The sequence below is a fragment of the Delphinapterus leucas genome, chromosome 7 (assembly GCF_059928025.1).
Source record: "Delphinapterus leucas isolate spDelLeu-1000000601 "Yukka" chromosome 7, BTC_Dleu_Yukka2, whole genome shotgun sequence".
Taxonomy (NCBI): domain Eukaryota; kingdom Metazoa; phylum Chordata; class Mammalia; order Artiodactyla; family Monodontidae; genus Delphinapterus; species Delphinapterus leucas.
The window spans coordinates 43,335,014-43,355,116 of record NC_143135.1 but is presented as its reverse complement, the minus strand read 5'-3'; the positions used below and the strand labels follow the sequence as shown (position 1 = coordinate 43,355,116).

General features: G+C 50.1%; 1 protein-coding gene across 9 annotated transcripts in view; it reads left to right on the top strand.

Annotated features, from left to right (window-relative positions):
- MICAL2 (microtubule associated monooxygenase, calponin and LIM domain containing 2) overlaps window positions 1-20,103 on the top strand; it is a 223,359-nt gene that overhangs the window by 108,624 nt on the left and 94,632 nt on the right. For 7 of the 9 annotated variants that reach the window (XR_016393816.1, XR_016393817.1, XM_089915152.1 and 4 more), the window contains 4 exons: window positions 569-768; window positions 1,166-1,272; window positions 8,613-8,681; window positions 11,571-11,714. Coding sequence is in view for 7 of the 9 variants with exons in the window: in XM_089915152.1 (XP_089771278.1) it covers window positions 569-768; window positions 1,166-1,272; window positions 8,613-8,681; window positions 11,571-11,714 (520 nt within the window). In the remaining 2 variants the exon portion in view is untranslated. Of the gene's footprint in view, window positions 1-568; window positions 769-1,165; window positions 1,273-8,612; window positions 8,682-11,570; window positions 11,715-13,155; window positions 13,279-14,524; window positions 14,744-14,956; window positions 15,059-16,276; window positions 16,403-20,103 lie in introns of all 9 variants that reach the window. The other 2 variants (XM_089915154.1, XM_030762683.2) reach the window with 2 other exon arrangements.

The window sequence follows — 20,103 nt, the reverse complement described above, 5'->3', positions numbered from 1 at the left end:
TTAGGAAGATTGGATTCTGTTTGTGGAAATGCTTTGTGATGTTGAAAGCACAATACATCTATTATGTTGTGTTTAAATCAACTGCAGTGTAACCTCACACCCAGGAGCAAATCCATCCAGAAGGCTGGATGGAAACCTAGTAAAGTTTATCAATTGGTACCTTTAGGAAATGAGGTTGCCTTGAGAAGGGGATGAGGCTCTCACCTCTTACTTTATATAACTTGATTCTTTTATTTACAAGAAGCCCATATCACTTTTGTAATTAAAAGGAAAAGAACGAATGGGAACTATTTAAAAGTAAAGTAGTTCATAAATTTTCCAATTATTTTCTGATTTTTTTCATCCCAGGTAGCAGATGACATTTTCATGGCCCAGATCTGATTGGTTCCACCCTGAGTGAGGACAGGGTTAGCGTCTTCTGGCTGAGCCCCCCTGAGGGGTGGGGGGTAGCGGTGGAGGGATTGGAGCAAGGGCATTGTCACTTGCAGTGCTCCTTATGGCTAAGTGTGCTCAGCTCTTCACCCCTCTGCATCCTCTCCGAAAACTTCACCTTGTTCTGATTCTCCAGCAACTTTGACTCTTTGAATGAAGATGACACTGTGGAGAACAACCAGCTGGCATTTGACGTGGCCGAGCGTGAGTTTGGCATCCCCCCAGTGACCACGGGCAAAGAGATGGCCTCAGCCCCGCAGCCCGACAAGCTCAGCATGGTCATGTACCTCTCCAAGTTCTATGAGCTCTTCCGGGGCACCCCGCTGAGGCCCGTGGGTAAGGACCTGCTTTCAGGATGAGGCTTTGCCAGCCCCTGAGCCTTCTCTGCCCCGTGCCCACATCTGGCTGCTCTTCACACTGATGTCCTCTGTTCTGGGGCTGACCCCTGCCCTCCCTTTGCCTTTGAGCCCAAACAAGGGTGGACCTCACGCACCCAGACCCATGTATGTAAGCGGGTCCTGTGTGGCAGGTGCCACATGGGGCTGGCCTGCATCTGCCCTTGTCACCGGGAGATCACTGACAGAGTGGCACCAGCCCTCTGTGCAGGCCACTGACAGCTTCAGTTGGGGGTGAGGGAATTATTTTGGAGGGGCCTTGTCTCAGTGACACCCCGTGAGCTCTGGGGGAGCAGTGGAAGGATCTGGATCTCAGTCTTACTTTTATTTCCTAACAGATGCTTGGCGCAAAAACTACGGAGAGAATGCTGACCTTGGCATGGCCAAATCATCCATTTCTCATAACTATCTCAACCTCACGTTTCCAAGGAAGAGAACTCCACGAGTAAGTTTCAGCCTGGGTTTGTTTAATTTCTTCTTACACGTGGATGGGTGAGGGGAAGGGAGATGCCACGTGCTGGGTCTGTTTATGCTGATAAATTACCCAGATCGAGTGCTCAGGAAGACATGAGTAGAACTCAGTCAAGTTCCCCTGCACCATGTAGCCAGCTTCAGTGCCTTCAACGTGGTTATAGGAAGGGCAGGGTAGAGAGCAAAGAGGACATGCTGGTGAGTAGTTTTAAAAGTAAGTCAGGTTAGCTCTGCCTCCTAAGCAGGGAGATGGACACGATATCTCACTTTGTTAAGCAATTTAGATCAAGAGCACGACGGCCATTTAGTAGCAGAAGTGGATGATGAGGCTACATTTACATATTCTGTTCCATTCATTTTTTTTATTCATTCATTCAACAATGTTTACTGGGCCCTGTTCATGCCAACTTTAAGGCTGAGTGTTTTGTTTGTTTTTGATGAGGGGAGCAAATATACAGAGGTGAGTAATATATGGACCTTGCCTTTGAGGAGCTCAGAACCTAATAAAGAGATTCCCAAATTTTCCCAACTTATGGCACCTTTAGTGTCTTAGTAATTTTTTTTCACACTGCCCCCAGATCAAAAGAAATGCCTAAAATTTTCGTTTCTTAAGTAGTTATATCCAAATAACTTGGTAGGGGAATTTTGCAAGGTGTGTGACAGACATCACCATGCTTCCCTAGAAAATCTAAACTATCCTGCGGCTCCTCTCTGAGTTCACTCTGCTGCCACAGGGTGCCTTGGTGCGCAGTTTGGAAACCACAGGCCTAACGAGAAATTACAGGGTAATATGAATGACGACATCTCCATGGAAGGTATAATACAAGTTGCCTTGCTTGATGTGCTCATTTTACAGATAAAAAGTGGAGGCCCAGAGATGTTAGGCTGCAGGGGCTCGCACAGAGCTTGCCTTCCCTCCACTGACTCGGCAGAGGGCTGCAGGCCTCTGCGTGCATCTCAGTGTCTCTGGGTTGCCACAGGCTCTTAACCGCTGGCCAGTCATGCCTTTTCCTGCCAACCCCTCCGCCCAGGGTGGGGCTGGGGCCCCATGGCCTCCTTTCTTTCCCTGGGCTATGTGATCAGTGGTCACTTTTTCCCCTGAGGGCTGTGCTCCCTGGAAGGCAGCAGCGGTTGTGCTGACTCTAGGAACTGGGTACTTAGTGCTCTACACGCCCTGTCTCTAGGAAGGGACAGGCTCGGGGGCTGGGGAGGGTGGGTGTGCGGGTCAGCTCGGGTGTAAGCAGAGCAGCTGAAAGGCTGAGCTGCACGCCACTGCCCTGTGCCCCTCTGCTCCCCGAGCTGCCCCACTCAGAGCCTCTGTGGGAGATGCCGTGACCCACCGTAGGTCACACTGAGCGAAAGCTGTCTTCGGAGCCCAGTCATCGGCTTGCCCCACCTCAGCCCAGCTGCTTTTCCTCTGATGACCGAGGACCCCTGCTTTGGGCTACTCCATCCCAGGCAAGCCAGTGCAGCCTTTCTGGAAGCTCTCTGAGCCAAACATTTATCACTTTTCTCCGTTCACCCACTTTCCTTCCACCACTTAGCCCACAGCTGGGAACTGGAGAGGCATGTTTAAACCTTTCACTCACTACACCTCTGTTTACAGAGTGACCGAATTGAAACAGCCTGGCCAGCTCTGGCTAAGGAGGTGGGAATGGTCAAAAGTCAGCCGTCAGCCAGGCCCTCCAGGCCCTCTGAGGGCGCCGGAGCGGCACTCCACTTTGTCCTGGCTCTGCTAGCAAATGCAGCGGGGATGTGTGGGCTCTGCCCGGCCCAGCCCTGGCTGACTTTGGCCCACGTCCAGTCTCCTCCAGGGTGTGCTCCTTGGCTGCCCATCTTGAGAGCGGTTAAAATCCACAGATCTGATTCCTTCCCATGGCCCCAGTTAATGTCTAAAGTTTGCCCTACTTCTCGGATAGGTAGAGAGGTTAGGTCATTGAAGTAAGTGCCTGGTGTGGGCATTAGTTGTCCCACCCTTTTTCCTCAAACTGGTGGGTTGGTGGGTTTGCAGGGCCACTGGGTCATATTCTGCCCTGGCACTAAAACACCCCAGCATATACTGTCCACCACTCAACGCCAGTGCAATGGTCCGACCACGTGCAAAGTACCTTCTCCCCTTTCTATCATGTGTCTTCTTCTTATATCTGGATCCTTTTTTGGTCTGGAGAAATCTGTTTGCAATGCTCTTTGGTCTTAACATGTCTCATGACCAAAGAGTACTGAGTCCGCTCCAGGTTGCCGCTGGACACGCACAGAGGAGGTCTGCACAGGAGACTGGAAACTGCACACATACACGGGGCTCCCCCGCAGTTATACAAGAAGATGTCAATGCAATTAGACACGCAGTTTTCACTGCCCTGGTTCACATGCCCCTACGGACTGGAGATGCAGGCTAGGCTGCGCTTGCATGATTTTGTACACCAGCGCTCAGACACACGATCTGTATGTACAGGTGCATCTGTATTTGACCTCGCCCCCTCCTCTCGTCCCTCCATTCCCCTCCCTCCCCCCTCACTGACTTCAGAGGACCATCCTGATACGGGGATTGAGCAGCCCACCTTTGTTCACATGTGGCCTCTTAATCTGAAGAGGGCTCATTGTTTCTCTCCTGAGCCAGTCTTACAGTCTCTCTCCCTCCTGGTTTTTGATGTTGGTGTTAAATTCTTCTTTCCTCCCTAATCTTATTTTCCTGATAACATCCAAACTCCAGCAAAAGAGAACAACTTTGGGCAAAATTGAAGGCTCTTCCTCCATCCAGAAACTTGTTTATTTTAGAGAGAATGACTTTCCCATTCCACGCCAAGAGGGTCGTACCTCTGGTGAGTGGTAACCTACTGGGGTTGGTTATCTCTGAAGACTGGATGGCCCACGCCTGGGGAGGAGGAGAAGAGCTTAGGGATTCTGTTTTCCTCTTAAAGAAAAGCCCTTGGTCTGCTGCAGATCTGCCTCTGTCCCAGTCAGCAGCTAGAAGCCTTGTAGCATGGGACAGTTCCTAGAGACTCCAAAGCTCTTGTCACCAGGCTCACAGATGACATCTGAACACACATATGTGGTCTCTGTCTCCTGTGTGTGCATGTGAGTGCATGCACACACACACACACACACACACACACACACACACACTACCACCTGTCTGTGCTCACCTCGTCTTACCACACGTGGGTAATGCCTAGATTTTTGTCCACTTCAGTTATGACACATATTATATTACATACATAGTTGAGGTGCCTGATCTTTGTTTTCCCCATTCTGGGCCCATTCCTTGAGGGACAACACAACACAGAAGTTGTCATTTGTCCCTGGAAAGCCCATCCTAGAAGACAGGTGGGTGGCCCCAGGATTTATCCTGCTCGGCCGGCTGATTCTGACCCAGGTCCTCCTCTAGCGCTGACCCTGGTGGTTTGGGGTTCACAAAGCATGACTCAGATCAGTGTCTGGTCTGAGCTGGAGGGTCCCCCTCCCAGCTCTTCTCCTTGACCCTCCTTCACAGACACTTTCCAAAGATCCAGGGGCAGTTATGTAATCATTCAACACAGATTTACCGAGTCCCCGTATTATGCTGAGTTCTCAGTGCTGGGGGCGCAGCAGTGAACAAAGAGGGCCAAGGTCTCTGCTGGAGGGAGCTGACCTTCCAGTGTGACTTCCTAAGTTCCTCTCACTCCCCTTCTCCAGCTCTTTTCACAGAACCACCCACCCAGCAGCCAAAACTCCCACTAGGGTTCTCGTACTTCTCAGTACGAGTCTTCAGAGACTTGAAGACGGCTTAGGGAGTCAACCCAGGTACTGATGCTGCCCGCGTCAGTTAGCACAGGGCTTAAGCAACGTGCCCGCCCCCATCCCACCCTGGGCACCTGTGGTCTGCAGGTCGCTGCTGAGGGTGATCGCTCTCCTGTTCTCTGTGTAACTGCAGCCTGGGATTCTGCACTGACTTATAGAATGGGGATGTAAGCTGAAGCCCAGACGACAAATACGTATTTGGGTCTGGTGGGGATTCAGCACGTGTTCAAACCTCTCAAAGTTCCTCAGCTTGTCTGCAAAATATTGTAATAACATAAACATTGCATTGCTGTGAAGACAACGTTGAACAAGTGTGAGCTGCAGGTCTGAGCTCCTTCTCTGGCACATGGAAGGGGCTCTGTAAATGATGGTCCCCATCCCATACTGACTAAATGAAGATGCTCGTTTTCTGAAAACGGTAAAACTAGTTGGGTTGACCACTGGCTTCCGTACTGCAACCATGATGGATCCAGCATTTTACAGTGTCATAGCGCGTTTGCTCCTCTTGTTACATTTTGAGGGAGGCAGGGGACATGTGCTCATCCCAGTTTTAGAGATGGGGAAACTTGGTCTTAGGGAGATTATAATGCAGTGCCATATAGGTGGTAAATGTCAAAGCCAGAACTAGAATTCAGACTTTCTAATTCTGTGAATAGCACTAACCTAACTTAAAATGTCTAACCCTTATATAGCACTTCAGAGGAGAAGAAGTGTCTTATATACATGAATTTGTTCATCCTTACAATAACTTACTTATGAGCTAGATAGTATAGTATCTTAGAAGTGAGGAAACTAAAGTCAGAAGAGTTGGGTGATTTTCCTAAGGTCACTTAGCCGGGAAGTAATTCGTGTCAGAACTCGAACCCATGGCTCCATACTGCTCCACCATTGAAGGGAAGAGCTCTCTTTCCAGTGTCACTGACCATCTTTCTAAATATCATGGTGGCCAGTATACTCTCAGGACACTGCCTACAATGGCCAACCTCTCTTCCTATGACCTGGATCTCAATTTCTCCACCAGCTAACTAAATATAAAGTTGGGGCTAAAATCACCTTAAGTCAGGCAGTATGGGAACGTGACTATCTTGTGCTGATCAAATAAATGATGAGATTGGTAGACATATGTCTTTGATTTTTTTTTTAATGGAGAACACCAAGTAGTTTAATGAATGCCTTTTGGTATATAGAATCTTTCAAATCATTGGGAAATAATGACAAGAAAGTATCTTAGGGTGAAAGGGCAGGAAAAATTAATAAGAAAGTGAGTTATTTGTTTATTCTCATACTCTCTCGGGGCACAATAAGTATTTTCTTCCCCCTTGCACCCCAGTTCTCTACAGTGCTAAGCAGAGACCAAGGAGAGGGCGTTACGGAGACATTTTTGGCTCCCCAATAGTGATATACAGATAAGAAAAAAATTAGATAAATCTCTAGATTTGTGTTTTCTCAAGCTTTTTGTTTTAACCTAGCTCTTATCTGAGAATCAGTGCTTCCATGATAAATCCGCAAGGAAGAACAGAGACCCTTTGGATTTGTATGTTGCTAACCACATAGACCGCATTTTATTGTCTCATGGGTCTGGCTGAATCAGAGGAGCTGATGTTGCCCCACCCACTTCCTTTCACCCCTCCCCCCAAGGATTTGGGGGTCTTCTTAGGCGCTGCTGCTGGGTACCCTCCCCCCAGGAGTGTTTTCTGTGAGCCTGCGGCTAACGTACTGAGTTTGGATCCAGGCAGGCTCAGTTGGACCAGTCACAGCCAGGGCTGCTGAATGCAAGAGAGTAAGATGTGTTGCTCTTTGAGGGAAAAGCCAAGTCCTCATTTAAGGTGGAAACAAGAAGAACAACAGAAACCCCTAAGACGATGCATGAAGTGTTCTTGTTGGGAGGAAACCCTGTACTTTCACAGGCTCGTCTCCAGGCCAGTGCAGGGCTCACAGGCCGTGGAGCCAGGCACCCAGACAGCCTGGGCCTCTAGGACCCGATGCTGTAAATAAGGTCATCTGTTTCTCTTGGTGTTTGCCCAAACATTTGGGTTGAAATCATTTCCATTCACAGAATAATGATTTATTAGAAGCTGAGGAAAATGTTGAAGGGAAGGCGAGGCCCTTTGATCTGTTGTTTTATGCTGCCTGAGCAAGGGAAGGGTCACATTTTTGAACAAATATCAATGACTAAACTGTAGTTAATTTTGTCTTAAAAATTTTTTAAGGTGCTGGTAAATAGGAGGAGGGGCGGGGTGATGGGGAGTGTAAGTGCAGGGGAGCGGGTGCTTGCCTGTGGAAGTAAGTTGAGTACACACTAGACTGTGTGCTGGGGGCTTTGAACATCACTGTTGATTTAGAACAACCAGGAGGTGAAGGATCCTCTGTGATGGGGCAAGGTGAGAATGTGTGGGGCTGACTGGGCAGCATGCCTGGGTTTGAGAGGAGAGGGTAGCCAGCAGCCCTTTCAGCTGCATCCAGTGTGGAACAAAGGCTGGGATTTAATCTGGCACTGCTATGGTGGGCCCCGCTGAGGGTATCGGAGGCTCCCCCAGGGAGGGACACGCATAGTCGGTGGGGACGGCTCCATGGTCCTCAGTAGGCTGGCCGTTTGGGGAAGGTCCCAGCTCGAGGTCTAACCCCAGTGTCAAGGAGAGGCTAACCCAGCAGGGTGCATGGCGAGGCACTAAATCCAGCCTGCAGCCCCATCCCAGCTCGTGGCATCAGCTCAACCTGTGCAGTCCCCCTCCTTCCCTTGAGGAGATAAGTCAGACCACAAGTGCGCCCTTGGGTGGCCTTTGCAGGGGTCATGCAATGGGCTTAGGTAGGGCAGGGTTCTCTGGATTTAAATGTCCAGATTTTGGAAGAAGAAAGTAGGCTGTAAGGGGTTATCAGTGGGACAACCATGCAATTTGTTGTCTAAACCAGGATATTTTTGAAAATGAAAGGGGGCACTATTCATAATTATGCTGGGGGAAAAAGCAATACATCAAACTGTCCTGGGCAAACTGGGCTGTATGGTCACCATAGTTTTCAGGCCATATCTGATGCTACTTGGAAGTTAACATAATATCATTTACCAGTAGCTGCAATGGTGGCTTAATGGCAGGCGTAATTTGCCATCAAATTCCTGGACAGCTGATCTAAGTCCCGAGAATCCCTGCCTGTGAGGGGAGCCAGTGGCACCTCTTCGTAGGAGGTGATCTCCACGGGGCAGCATCAGCAGGCCCAGCTGTGACCACTCTGAGTCCAAGGTCATTGACAAGGAGACAATCCCTGCCCATGTCACAGGGATTCTTTGTGCTTTGGAATGTTTTGACATGATTTTGGAGGCTGTGTTCCCACCCCCTTCTGACAGAACCCCTGGCTCCCGAGGTTGGGGAAGGCTCCCTCCTCTGTGCCTGAACAGAGCCGAAAGCCTGTGTCACGGTGCAGGGTAATTTCTGCCCATCTGTTTCCTGGGCCAGCAGCTGTGGTGGGCAGGGCTGGATCCCCAGTGCTGGCATCGCAGCCCTTGACAGCCCTGAGCTCACCATGCTTTCCTGGCCATCACAGGTGGACAGCCGAACCGAAGAGAATGACATGAGCAAGCGGAGGCGGAAAGGCTTCAACAACCTGGACGAGGTGCGTGTGCTCAGTGTCGGTTTACACAAAGCCCGTTTCCTGACAGCCAGTGGCCACAGCCCGCCCTCCTGACCATGGCAGTCGCCCTGCCCTTCTTTCTTTCCTCTCTCATGAACCACTGGGTTCCAAGCTTGGCTTGATGGGAAAAAGTTGGGTCTGGTCACTAGCTATGTCACCCTCCCAGGGTGTGGCTTATATCTGTAAAACACAGATGATGCATTTGCAATGGATGACATTTTGCAGAATTTTTAAAGATTCAGTAAGAGGATGTGTATAACATGCCAATCATGGTCTTTGGCACCTAGGGTAATCAAGATATAATCACTATTAATAGTAAGTAGTAAAGAGGCACCAGCAGTCCCACTTTTCTCCCAGTCCTAGTTTCTACCTTTTGTGTTTTCTGTAAAGCAGATGTCCCAGCACCCACAAATGCCACCTTCTGGTGAGAGAAGAAAGTTTCAGGCTACTTTGTCAAAGCCAAGCATGAGTCTCTCTCCTGCTACTAAAAAATTGATCAGAAAAAGAGTATCAGTTCTTGCTTCCCCAGGCAGCTCTGTAAAGAGACCTGAGATATATAGCTCATTCCAAAAAGCCATTCTAATTCCACAAAAGCAAGCTTAGACACTGTCTGTGAACTGTAGGATATCAGCTTTAGCTAGCCTACTGGCTGATACCAAAATGATGACATAGAAGCAAGGGGGATCATTTGTACGATGCATTCATACTTCATTTATAGGACTTAGAAAGAAACTTCTTTCATCTTATATGGTTGAAGAACTGCTGCTCTTGGCTCTGGCATGAGCAAGAAGCCAGTGAACAGGGAGACAGTTGAGAGGAAGAAGCCGTGGCTGATGAACTGGGCTGGAGAAGCATCCCATTCCCCAGTTACGGGTATCGGCTTTGCCTTAAGTGCCTGTGATTCGCTCCCGCCTCCTCCCAAGAAGCTTCCCTTGGATACATTTTATCCCCGCGGGGAAGACTTCTCCTGCCTTTCATCTGTGGCTTATTTGAGGGGGTGTTTGTGCTGTTTCTGTTGTTGGCAGCACAAGATTTAGAGTGTGGGAAGAAATCTGGTTGCACCTGCCCCTTCTGAAATGGCTCTGTTTTCTGGGCCAGCTGTTTTGCTTAAGTCAGATTTAACCAAGCAATGATTCTCTCTAAATTCTTGCTACTCATAAAGTATGGGCGAAGAACAAGGGCACCAGTATCACCTGGCAGCTGGTTAGAAATGCGGACTCTCAGGGCCTACCCCAGACCTCTTGAATCCAAATCTGGTTTTGAAGGAGACCCCCCCAGTGATTCACATGCACATGAATGTCTGCAAAGGGCCGCTCTGCACGACCCACTGTCCTGGCCTACTTTGGCCTGTACAAACAGTGACCAGCCTAGTAAACTTGCCCTATTCACACTCAAGCCTGGATTGCTATGCAGAGTTACAGTTCCCACTTTGAAGTAGGGAGTGACTCTTTGGCTTGTGTTTGTCCAGCTCTTCAGAGTGGCTGTGCATACAAGGTTTCCCATGGGGCTGCTACTCTTAGGGAATCTTAAAAAAAACCCAAAAAACAGTTGACTACAGCTTGCCTCTTCCCATGAATTTCTTCTAAGTGAACATATATTTGTTTTGAGAACATCTGTTCCTGGGAGGGAAATTCATTGTCTCCTCAGGAAAACTGACTACCCTCTTGAAGTGACAATGCCATTTGTATTTCTGAGGCTGATGGGAGCAGATCTGTGGTACCGGGGAACAGACATTCACTGGATACCCATCATTTTTAAAGTTTTATTTTAGCAGATGAGCTAAGAAAATCTTACATAGGATTCCATTTCATAAAACAGCATAACCAACTGGTCACGGTCAACATCTAAACAGTCACAAGTCGTGTCGATATCACGTGTCCCGAAACAAAGCAATGAGAAGGGCCCTTCATCTCCATTACATCCTTCTCCAAAATCCCTAACTCTGGGCTAATCACGAGCAAACATCAGCCCGACCCAGAGGGAGGGACTTTGCACAAAATAGCTGACCAGTCCCCTTCAGAACTGTCAGGGTCATGAAAGACAGAGAAAGATGGAGAAACCATTACAGATGGGAGGAGGCTGAGGAGGCATGATGACTAAATGCAATGTGGGATCCTGGATTATGTCCTGGAGCCTAAAAGGACATTAGTGGGAAACTGGCCCGATCTGAATCAAGTCTATAGTTCTGTTAATGGTATTGTGCCGGTGTTAATTTCTTAGTTTTGATAACAGTGTCATAATTATTCCAGATGTTAACGTTAGGTGCAGCTGGGTCTACGGTACGCAGGAACTATCTGTGCTGTCTTTGTAAGTTTTCTGTCAATCTAAAATTATCTCAAATGTTTTTCTTTAAAGATAGCAACAACAGAGCAGGACTCGTTGCCATTGGGAGTGGGGCGCAGAGGAGAGAAGGGAAGCCCAGAGCCTGTGCCTTGCCTCACTGACATCCCCTCTTGCTTCCTTCACCCCCCAATTCTTCACCCTTTGTGAGCCACATGATATATTTTGAAAACTATTCCGCTCATCATTTCATTATTATATTTGACTTTTTCAACAGTCACATGAAGGTGGGTTACTGCTCGCATTTTACAGGTTAGGAAACTTCAGAGAAGTAAATTGCCAAGGTCACTGGGCTGGGAGGTGAAAGAGTCAGAATTCAAACACTAAGTGTCTGGCTCCCAAGCCTAGCTGTGCCCGTCTTTGAGAAGACGCGTCCCACCTGTGAGCATTGCCTCCTGCTTTTGCCTCACTTCCTCAGACCACAGAGGGTGTCCTTCTTCAGGAAACTGTCCTTGTCGTGAGCCCCCAGGCCCCCTCCTTGATACCTGGGTTCCAGAATCAACAACAAATGCATTGATTTGGCTTTTGCAGCCTTCAGCCTTTCCTAGCCAGAGCTTGGGCTCCAATCAAGAGGGCTGTAAAGAAGGTGGAAATCAGAACAAAGTCAAGTCCATGGCAAGTCAGCTGCTGGCCAAGTTCGAGGAGAACTCTCGGAACCCCTCACTCCTGAGGCAGGTGAGTCCTGTCAGATGTTCACTGACCCTGCCTACCTGGTGAACAGAACCCTCTGAGAAGCCAGCAGAAATGTCAGGCTAGCACTGGATTTCAGGTGTGCCAGCCAGACCTGGCTCAAAAGGAGTCTCAGGCTTCTTCTAGATCTGGAGTCAGACTTTTCTAAAAGGGGCTGGAGAGCAAATATTTTAAACTTTGGGGACCATCCAGTCTCTCTTGCAATGACTCAGTTCTGCCATTATAGCATGAAAGCAGCCATGGACAATCTGTAAACAAATGCACATGGCCGTGTGCCAATAAAACCTTATTTACAAAAATAGGCAGCAGGCAGGATTTGGCCCGAGGACCGTAGTTTACTGATGCCTATTCTGCACTGGGGAAGAAATCCTTTCCCCGATTTTGTTTTGCTTTGCAACCATGACTTGTTTTGCAGCCATCTTTGAGATGGTGCAGCTGGAGGGAGCTTTAGAGATGCTGATTGCCCAGTCCATGGTGAGAACACCCATCCGAACCAGGGTCTTAGCTCCATAGGAATGGGGACCATAGGAATGGGGACCAACCTCGAGAGTGTCCCCTGGTGCCCCCCTCTCCTTGTTCCCTTGGGTCAGGCTGGCAGAGCTGTTGTGTCTGACCAGGGTCCATGTGAGGCTGAAGGAGGTGGGATGCTGTGGGTCAGGCTGCAGACCCGGCTGACTTCTCTTGGACTCTGACTTGGAGTCTGCACTTGGATGGTTTCATTTGCTCCCCCGAATTCCTTTGGGGCACCACTGTCACATTACAAAAGCTTGGGACAAGGGGTTCAGTTTTTCTTTGGAGAACATCTGTCACATGACAGAATTAGGCTCCTCTCAGGAGAAGGACAAACAATTGGTTAATTCTGTTTAGAGGCAGTTATAGACATCTTCCTAGTCTTGATGTAGACCATGCCCCTCCTGGACAAACCGACCTTCCCCAGGAAGCCAGGTTTTATTATAAGGGGGCCATGTTCCTAAGACTTGTAACTGTCTGAATTGTTTTCTCAACTGTCCCTCCTGGAGGCTTGGCCCCTTGCAGCCCCCAGCTATTGATGAGGGCTCTCTTCCTTCAGAAGGACTGTAGCATCCCTTTCATCTAGTGGGCAGGAAGGACTTTGGGACTTGCCACCCTGGCCTGGTATGTGCCTGCCCAGTGCCCCGGGTCTGAGCCAAAAGCACGGCCTCCTGGGGATTCACACATTGTCCAAGAGAAGGGGACCGTGGGACTTGCTGTGCACACGGACAGAGGGCCGGGGCTCAGGTTTCCCAGCTGGGCGCAGCTTGTCAGAGCTCAGCCCAGGGCTCGCTCAGCGTCTGCCAACTCTCCCTCCCTGACTCTCCTCCTCTCCCCCCTCCAAGTGTCTGTCTGACTCGCCTTTTCCTTCCTATTTCCTGCGGCTGCTTTTTCGGACTCACCTTCCTCCTCCCAGGAGCACCGTGTCTCAGGGATAGGTAAGCCCATACTGCGCTCTTCCTCTGACCCGCCTGTTAACTCTCGCCGTCCCAAGCCAGAGGAGCCCACACCCAGCCCATCACCAACTCTGAAAAGGCAGGTAGGGCTCCTTCCAGTGGATGCTGTCTTGGTGAAACCAGAGGGAACTTTGATCCAGAGGGGTGGGGTCCCTGGCTGTCTCTACACCCCACATAGGGCTGATTGTAGATTCTCTGGGAAGGCAAACACAACTTGAGGTTACCACCCTTATAGGTAGGAATAACCAAGTATGCAGCATCTTAAAATACATGCCAGTCAGGGGTATCGACTGACCAACTACCAGGCTCTTGGTGCTTTATTTGCTTGGGGAAAAACAGACCACACCACACAGGGTATTTTGTGTGATGCCCCTGGGACACTTAGCTTATTTGCAGACCTCTTGAGTAGGCTGATTTCTAAAATCAGTGGAGAAGTGACAGTGATGGTGGAATGGGCTCAGGTGGCCAGCTGGCCGCATGCCATTGAAGGAGTAAGACTGGGATGTGGTTAGACCTCCCCTGGTGTCTGAGCAGATGAGGACCTGCCCAGTGGGCAGGGAGGCAGCCAGGAGCCATGGGCTGAGGCTTTTTCCAGCTAATATCTCTGGGTTTGGAATTTGAATAGAATCACTATTATTGACCACAGCACTCAAAAGTGCCCGGTCAGCATTAGAAATTTTGTGTTGCTTCTCGGGGAGTGGAGGTCAAAGGAGGTTAGTGTGGACATATTGCAGTGATTCTATGTCTGTGTGTGTAAGAATCATCTAAAGAGCTTTATTAAAAATAGCAATCTCGGGCTTCCCTGGTGGCGCAGTGGTTGAGAGTCCGCCTGTCGATGCAGGGGACACGGGTTCGTGCCCCGGTCCGGGAAGATCCCACATGCCGCGGAGCGGCTGGGCCCTTGAGCCATGGCCGCTGAGCCTGCGCGTCTGGAGCCCGTGCTCCGCAACGGGAGAGGCCACAACAGTGAGAAGCCCGCATACTGCAAAAAAAAAAAAAAAAAAAAAATCAATCTCTGGTACCCACCCCCTGACCAATTAAACCTGCATATCTGGGGGTTGGGCCCAGACTTTGGGAACCAGGGTGGTACAGGCTCTGATTCAGTGGGTCTGGAGTGTTGTTAATAACAAGACGGTATTGTTAAGGAGGATGTCAGGTGATACTGATGCAGGTGGTGGAAAGTCAACACCCAAGGTTAGTTTGGAATCTGACTCAAGGTGGCATCTGGCGTGCCCTTGTCCCTGGTCCTCATGGGGATTCCTCACGGTGGCGGGGCATCCATGGGAGGGCCACAGTTGGGAAGGAAGCTTGATTTTCCTTCTCCCCCAGTTCCCCTTGGTGGTTGTCACGGGGCATGTGCTCCGAGAGCTAAAGCAAGTGTCTGCTGGCGGCGAGTGCCCGAGCAGGCCCTGGAGAGCCCGAGCCAAGTCTGACCTGCAGCTGGGCAGGCCAGAAAATCCCGCCGGCCTGCCTGCCACCTGCCAGGGAGCGCTGGCCCTCTCCGGGGTGCTGCGGCGGCTGCAGGAAGTGGAAGAAAAGGTTCTCCAGGTGAAAGCCTTGCTCTTTGCCCTGTCTCTGCCCTGCCTGTGTCTAGGGTGCCTTCCTTTCCTCCCCTCCCTCCTCCTGTCCAGGGCGGGTGCCGTCTCCCATCCTGCCGTGTGTGCTGAGGGCCACAAGCCCACCTAGCTGCCTCCCCGCCTCTCCCCTCACAGTGTCTGTCTCTATCTCTTTTTTCTTTCTCCTTTCTCACCTTGGCTGCAGAAAAGGGCTCAGAATTTGGCCAACAGGGAATTTCACAAAAAGAACATTAAGGAGAAGGCGGCTCACCTTGCCTCTATGTTTGGACACGGGGATTTCCCGCAGGTAAATGCGGGGCTTTCAGAACCCCCAGGAACCCAGGTGTTGGACATCCAGGGAGGTTACTTGAATCAGTCTCTGGAGATTCATTTCTTCCTGCCTTCTCCCTCTATAGCCTGAAAAGCTATTCACTTTTTAAGTCACCAAAGGATTTGGACTGGCGTCTTAAAAAGCTCCAAATGAGAAGATTCAAAATAATTAGACAAATCATGACAAAGGGAAAACCAAGGCAGAAAAGCGGGCTCAGGTCATAGGAAAACATTACTGAACAGAAACACGTGTGCTGTCAGATCTTAGACAGCTTCTGAGTAGGCTGAGCTTCCTAGGGGTCAACACAAAGAGGGAAAGCTGATCAACTGCAGGAATCACATCACAGTGCCTTTAAGGTGAAAGCAAGCCAGTTGCTCATGAAGTCTGGGGACAGGATGGAGAGATGCCCCCATGGCCACGATCAGGGAGACCGTGAATGTCGAGGTCAACCACGTGCTGTAACCTGTGCTCTGCTTTTGCGAAAGGCAGCACCAGCCAGAAGAATGGCCTTGCCTCAGGATAGAAAGCACAGCCCCCGCCCCCGGCCAGGCACTTATTTTGAAACTTGCTGAGAAGAAGAGGGTGTGCTCACAAGGAGATGACAGAATTGAGGATGAGGCCCCACGGCGCTTGTACGTGTAAGGTGCTCCCTTGCCTACAGCAAGCCTGGTCTCTAGAACATACCGCCTCTGCTGCTTTCACCCGGCCTCCTCCAGACCTGTGTCCTCTGCTACTTGGCAGAAGCCATAGACGTGGGAAGGATACTTTGCCTTCAGTGCATTTTTAGGGTTCCATGTGGCTGCAGAGGTCCCTGCTGGAGCATCTACCCCAGAGTAGCCTGGGCTTGTCCTTTCCTAAGCTTGCAACTACTGCTTCATGCCAAGCTCCAGAGTGAGGCCTTCAGGAGTTAGTGCTGGTGTCGGCAGCAGACATAGGCAGGAGCAGGATGGTTCTACTCCAGCTATTTTGATGTGACGAAGGAGCCAGAAAAGTTGTAGCAGAGTGAAGTGTAACCAGCAGTCAGATGGTCCTGCTGGGCTCCAAAGACACAGGCTACCTTTTTGTCCTGAGACGTGGGCCTGGATGTCCCTTCCCCTCCTTGGATGTGTAGGCTTGGGGGCTGCTTCATCGAGGCGAGCTTCACTGTGCGTCTCCCTGGGGGTAATCAGTTTCCTTTGTTTCTGTTCTGTGCAGAATAAACTACTCTCTAAAAGCCTGTCTCATACTCATCCTCCGTCTTCTCCCTCCTGCCTTCCATCTCCTGATTCAGCTGCTACTTCCTCTCCATCGAGTGTTGGCTCTGTTTCTCCAGCCAGAAAGGTAGTTGTCCTGAACAATTAGCTTCCCCCACTCCCTGCATGTTCTGAGATATTCTCCGGCTCTGCTCCACCCACACAGACAACCATCTGAATCTTGGCTTGGCCGGGAGGAAAATTTATAAGATACTTTACAACGGTCCTGGGTTTGGTTTTGATTTTGTGCTAGAGCAAGAAACAAAGCAGAAGAGGCAGCACACAAAACCCTATCAAATGGTGCTTGCTTGTTCAGCACGCCCTCGCTGGGCACCCACCATATGCCAACCACTGTGCCAGATGCTGAGAAAACAAAGAGTAGGGAGGTACAGTTCTCTTATACGGTGTAGATGGCAAACAGCACCTCAGCATAGAAATGTGTCACATTTTACCATACGATATTGCCAAATTTGGCTGGTTTTGGCCTAACAAAATGGCAGTCTCACGTGGTGAACTTCATTAATTCTATGAGAGGTTTAAGAGACAAGATTCTAGGAACCCAGAAGGGAGAAGCCTGGGAAGGCTTCACAGCAGAGGTAATATGGGAGCCGAGTGTTAAAGATTATATGGAGGGATTTTGCTAGAAAGAAGTGTAGGGGAAGGGCATTTTAGAAAGGATCCGGCATGTGGTAAGGAAGGCAGGTAGGACTTGCATGAATCAAAAGACATTTCTGGTGCAACTTGATTTTCAGATAAAGGTATTTATGGGAGTGCAGAGAATGAAGGTGAGAGCCAGCCCTCTCTTTTTGCGTTAAAGGAATTCATTCTGCCCTCTTGTAAAGAGGCACGGAAGGATCTGCTCTGAGTTCTAGAAGGATAACGCAGGTAGCAGTGTAGAGGGTGGTGAGTTGGTGGGGAGCTAACGTTGGTTGAGTAGATAATGAAATGCACCCATGAGCAATGATTAAGTTTGGGTTCTGGAGCACTTTTCATGTTTTTTACTTGTCATGCTGTTACCTAATATGCCAAGAACATTACCAGGCTGGTGTGGGAGGCGGGCAGTCTCCGGAGAAGCTTAGTCCCTGGAATGGATGAGCCTAAAAATGGACGTGAAGCCCGCTTGGTTAGCTGTTGCAACCATGGGAGTAGGTTGGAGCCTCTTTCTGGAAGACTGTGTTCCCCTGAACACCTCCGTTCCGTCTGTTCCCACCTGGGCCCGTCTCCACATGCGGTGCTGAGTGTGCCCCTGTCAGAGTTACTGCTCGTTCGTTTCCACCCAGTTAGACCAAAGCACAAACCAGCCACCTGCTGGTGCATTAGGGAGAAGTTAGGCGCTTCCTCCTGGGAGTCCCACCCCCACTGACCTCCACTGCTGTGGGGAGAGGAGTGCAGGCAGGGTCTCTAAGAAAGGAGCAAGGAATATTAGGAGCCCCGCCCGCTCCAGGGTCCCCAGTGTGGATGAGAAGCATCCTTGGAAGGGCAGCAGGAGGTGATGCGGGGAAGCACAAACACTTCCCGTCTTCAACTCTACTGAACACAGCCATGGCTGACATGCCTGGCATCTTGTTCCAGGTCAGCTTTGCTTAGCTGTTTGACCTTAAACATTGACCTCGGGAGACTTGTCTGGGCCTCCATTTTCTCATCAACAAGAGAGTGATTCTTGGCTCACGTGATAGTGAGCTCTGTGGGTGAAGACTGGCATATTTGTCATCACCATCACCAAGGCTTCAGAGTAGCCTTTGTGTCCAGCTTGGGAGAAGAGCCTTCCCTGGGGGGTACTTCCTGCTGTGGAAAAAGGTCACTGGCACCCTTGACAGGCTGATGGGAGGGGCAAGGGCACCTGGGCATAGGCAGGCAGTGGCTGGTGCTCCTGGCTGGGCAGCCAGGCCCACACCTTGCTTCCCTCTGGCCCAGCCCCTTTCCGGCTAGCCCCGGGCATGCCCTCTCGCGCCTCTGCTTTTCTTTTGTCCTTAGGAAGTCCTGACTTGGTCACTGCCCTCTAGAGTTGAGAGCAGAGGTGGGACAAGAGAAGCCACCACACATCCCAAGTCCCCTGACTTGGTTTCCAATAGGTATTAGTTCTCTAGGTGATGGCAAGAGGCAGCCTGCCCAGGTACACGTGGGGCTGCCGGGGCCTGGCAGAGACACTTCTCATCGTGAGCCTATCCTGTCACATCATCATCGCACTCCACTGCCGCCCTTGGCTGCTTCTCCGCTGGCTCTTCAAGCAGCTTTAAACCAATGTCACTCATTAAGCCACTGAGTGAGCATTCATTCATCCAACGAATATTTACTGAATGACAGCTGGTGTCAGGCCCTTCACTCTTGGGATACACATCAATGATCAGTAGTTACCTTCCTGCCCTGATGAGGCTTGCATTCTAATAGAGGGAGGTAAATAATCAGCAATAATATAATATATAGGTAAATTACATGACATATCAGAAGGCAGTTTTTCCCCTGGAAAAATTAGAGCAGGTAGCAGGGACCTGGCATGCTGGGGAAGGGTAGCAGTTTCCAATGGGGTAGCAGGAGGACTCTTCCTGGGAAAGAGAATTGAGCAGAAGCAGAGCCTCAGAGAGGAAGACAAAGGTCCAGGGAGGAGACTAGTTCCCGGGGCTCCTGACTCCAGCCCATGTTCTCTCCTCTGTGCCACAGCAGCCAAGTATGAATGGAGGCCTCGTCAGGGGGACCAGCCCAGAGGTTATGTGTGTGTAGAGCCCCAAGCCCAGGCTCAAGGAGGGCTGCAAATGGGGTGGGTGGGCTTCGGGATGGCCAATCCCAGGTCCTCTGGTCCCCACCTCTACAGGTTTGTTCTTTGTTTCTCCCAGGTTGGGGTAGAACAATTGCTCCCTGTTTTTTTGTTTTTTGTTTTTAAATCCCATCTCCCAAGCCAGCCTAGGCCATCAGATAATGGTATAATTGGGCTATCTTAATAGCTTCTGACTTACTAATTACAGGCTGATGAGCTTTTCACTGTGTGGCTGGGAATGATTGGGGAGCTCTCAGAAAAGGCCACCCTAGGACACTTACTCTGTCTGTGCCTTTGTTTCTCCATTTGTAAAAAGGACCCAGCTTGGACCTGACACCCCCAGACCCCTCCAGATCTCACCATGAAGCCATTGTAGGCAGTTAAGCACAGAGTGGTGAATTTCCAGCTTCAAGCAGTTTTGGAAAGGGTATTGCTAGCTGCACTGCTCCCCTGCCCCACCTGCAACTTTCCTCCCTCTCCAGGACCCCACCCCAGCATTGATTCCACACTGGGCTTTGCACATGCAGAATCTGAGAGAGTGATGGCCTCCTCTGAGGAGAGAATTAGCTGCCCCTTAAAGTAGGTGACAACCTGGTGACAAACAATTTCATTCAGTCCTGGTGGAGCTCTGAGAGCCTCTCCCCTGGAGAGAGCCTGGGGCTTTAATGCTTCTTCCCAGAAGATTATGGGCTGCTCTGATTGTCCAGTGACTCAAGTTTGCCTCATTCAGGGGAGCCAGAAGAAGGAGGATGCGCTTGGAAACTGATGCTGAGTTCTTAGCAACCTCCTGGCAGGCAGCCTGTTTCTCTTCCTGCCCTGGAGCCCTACACCTTAATTCTGAGGATCCAGGGTTAATCACCTCCTCAGAGGAACAGACATAGTCAAACTTGTCATGAGGATCACGTGCTACTGACAGGGATGCAAACTTGGGTTACCAATTCCAGGAGATGTAGCCAGGGCTCTACCTTCATTCAGACTACACTTGCCTGCCCTCTCAGATTGGCATGTCGCCTTACATTTCAGTGATGCAGCTGGGG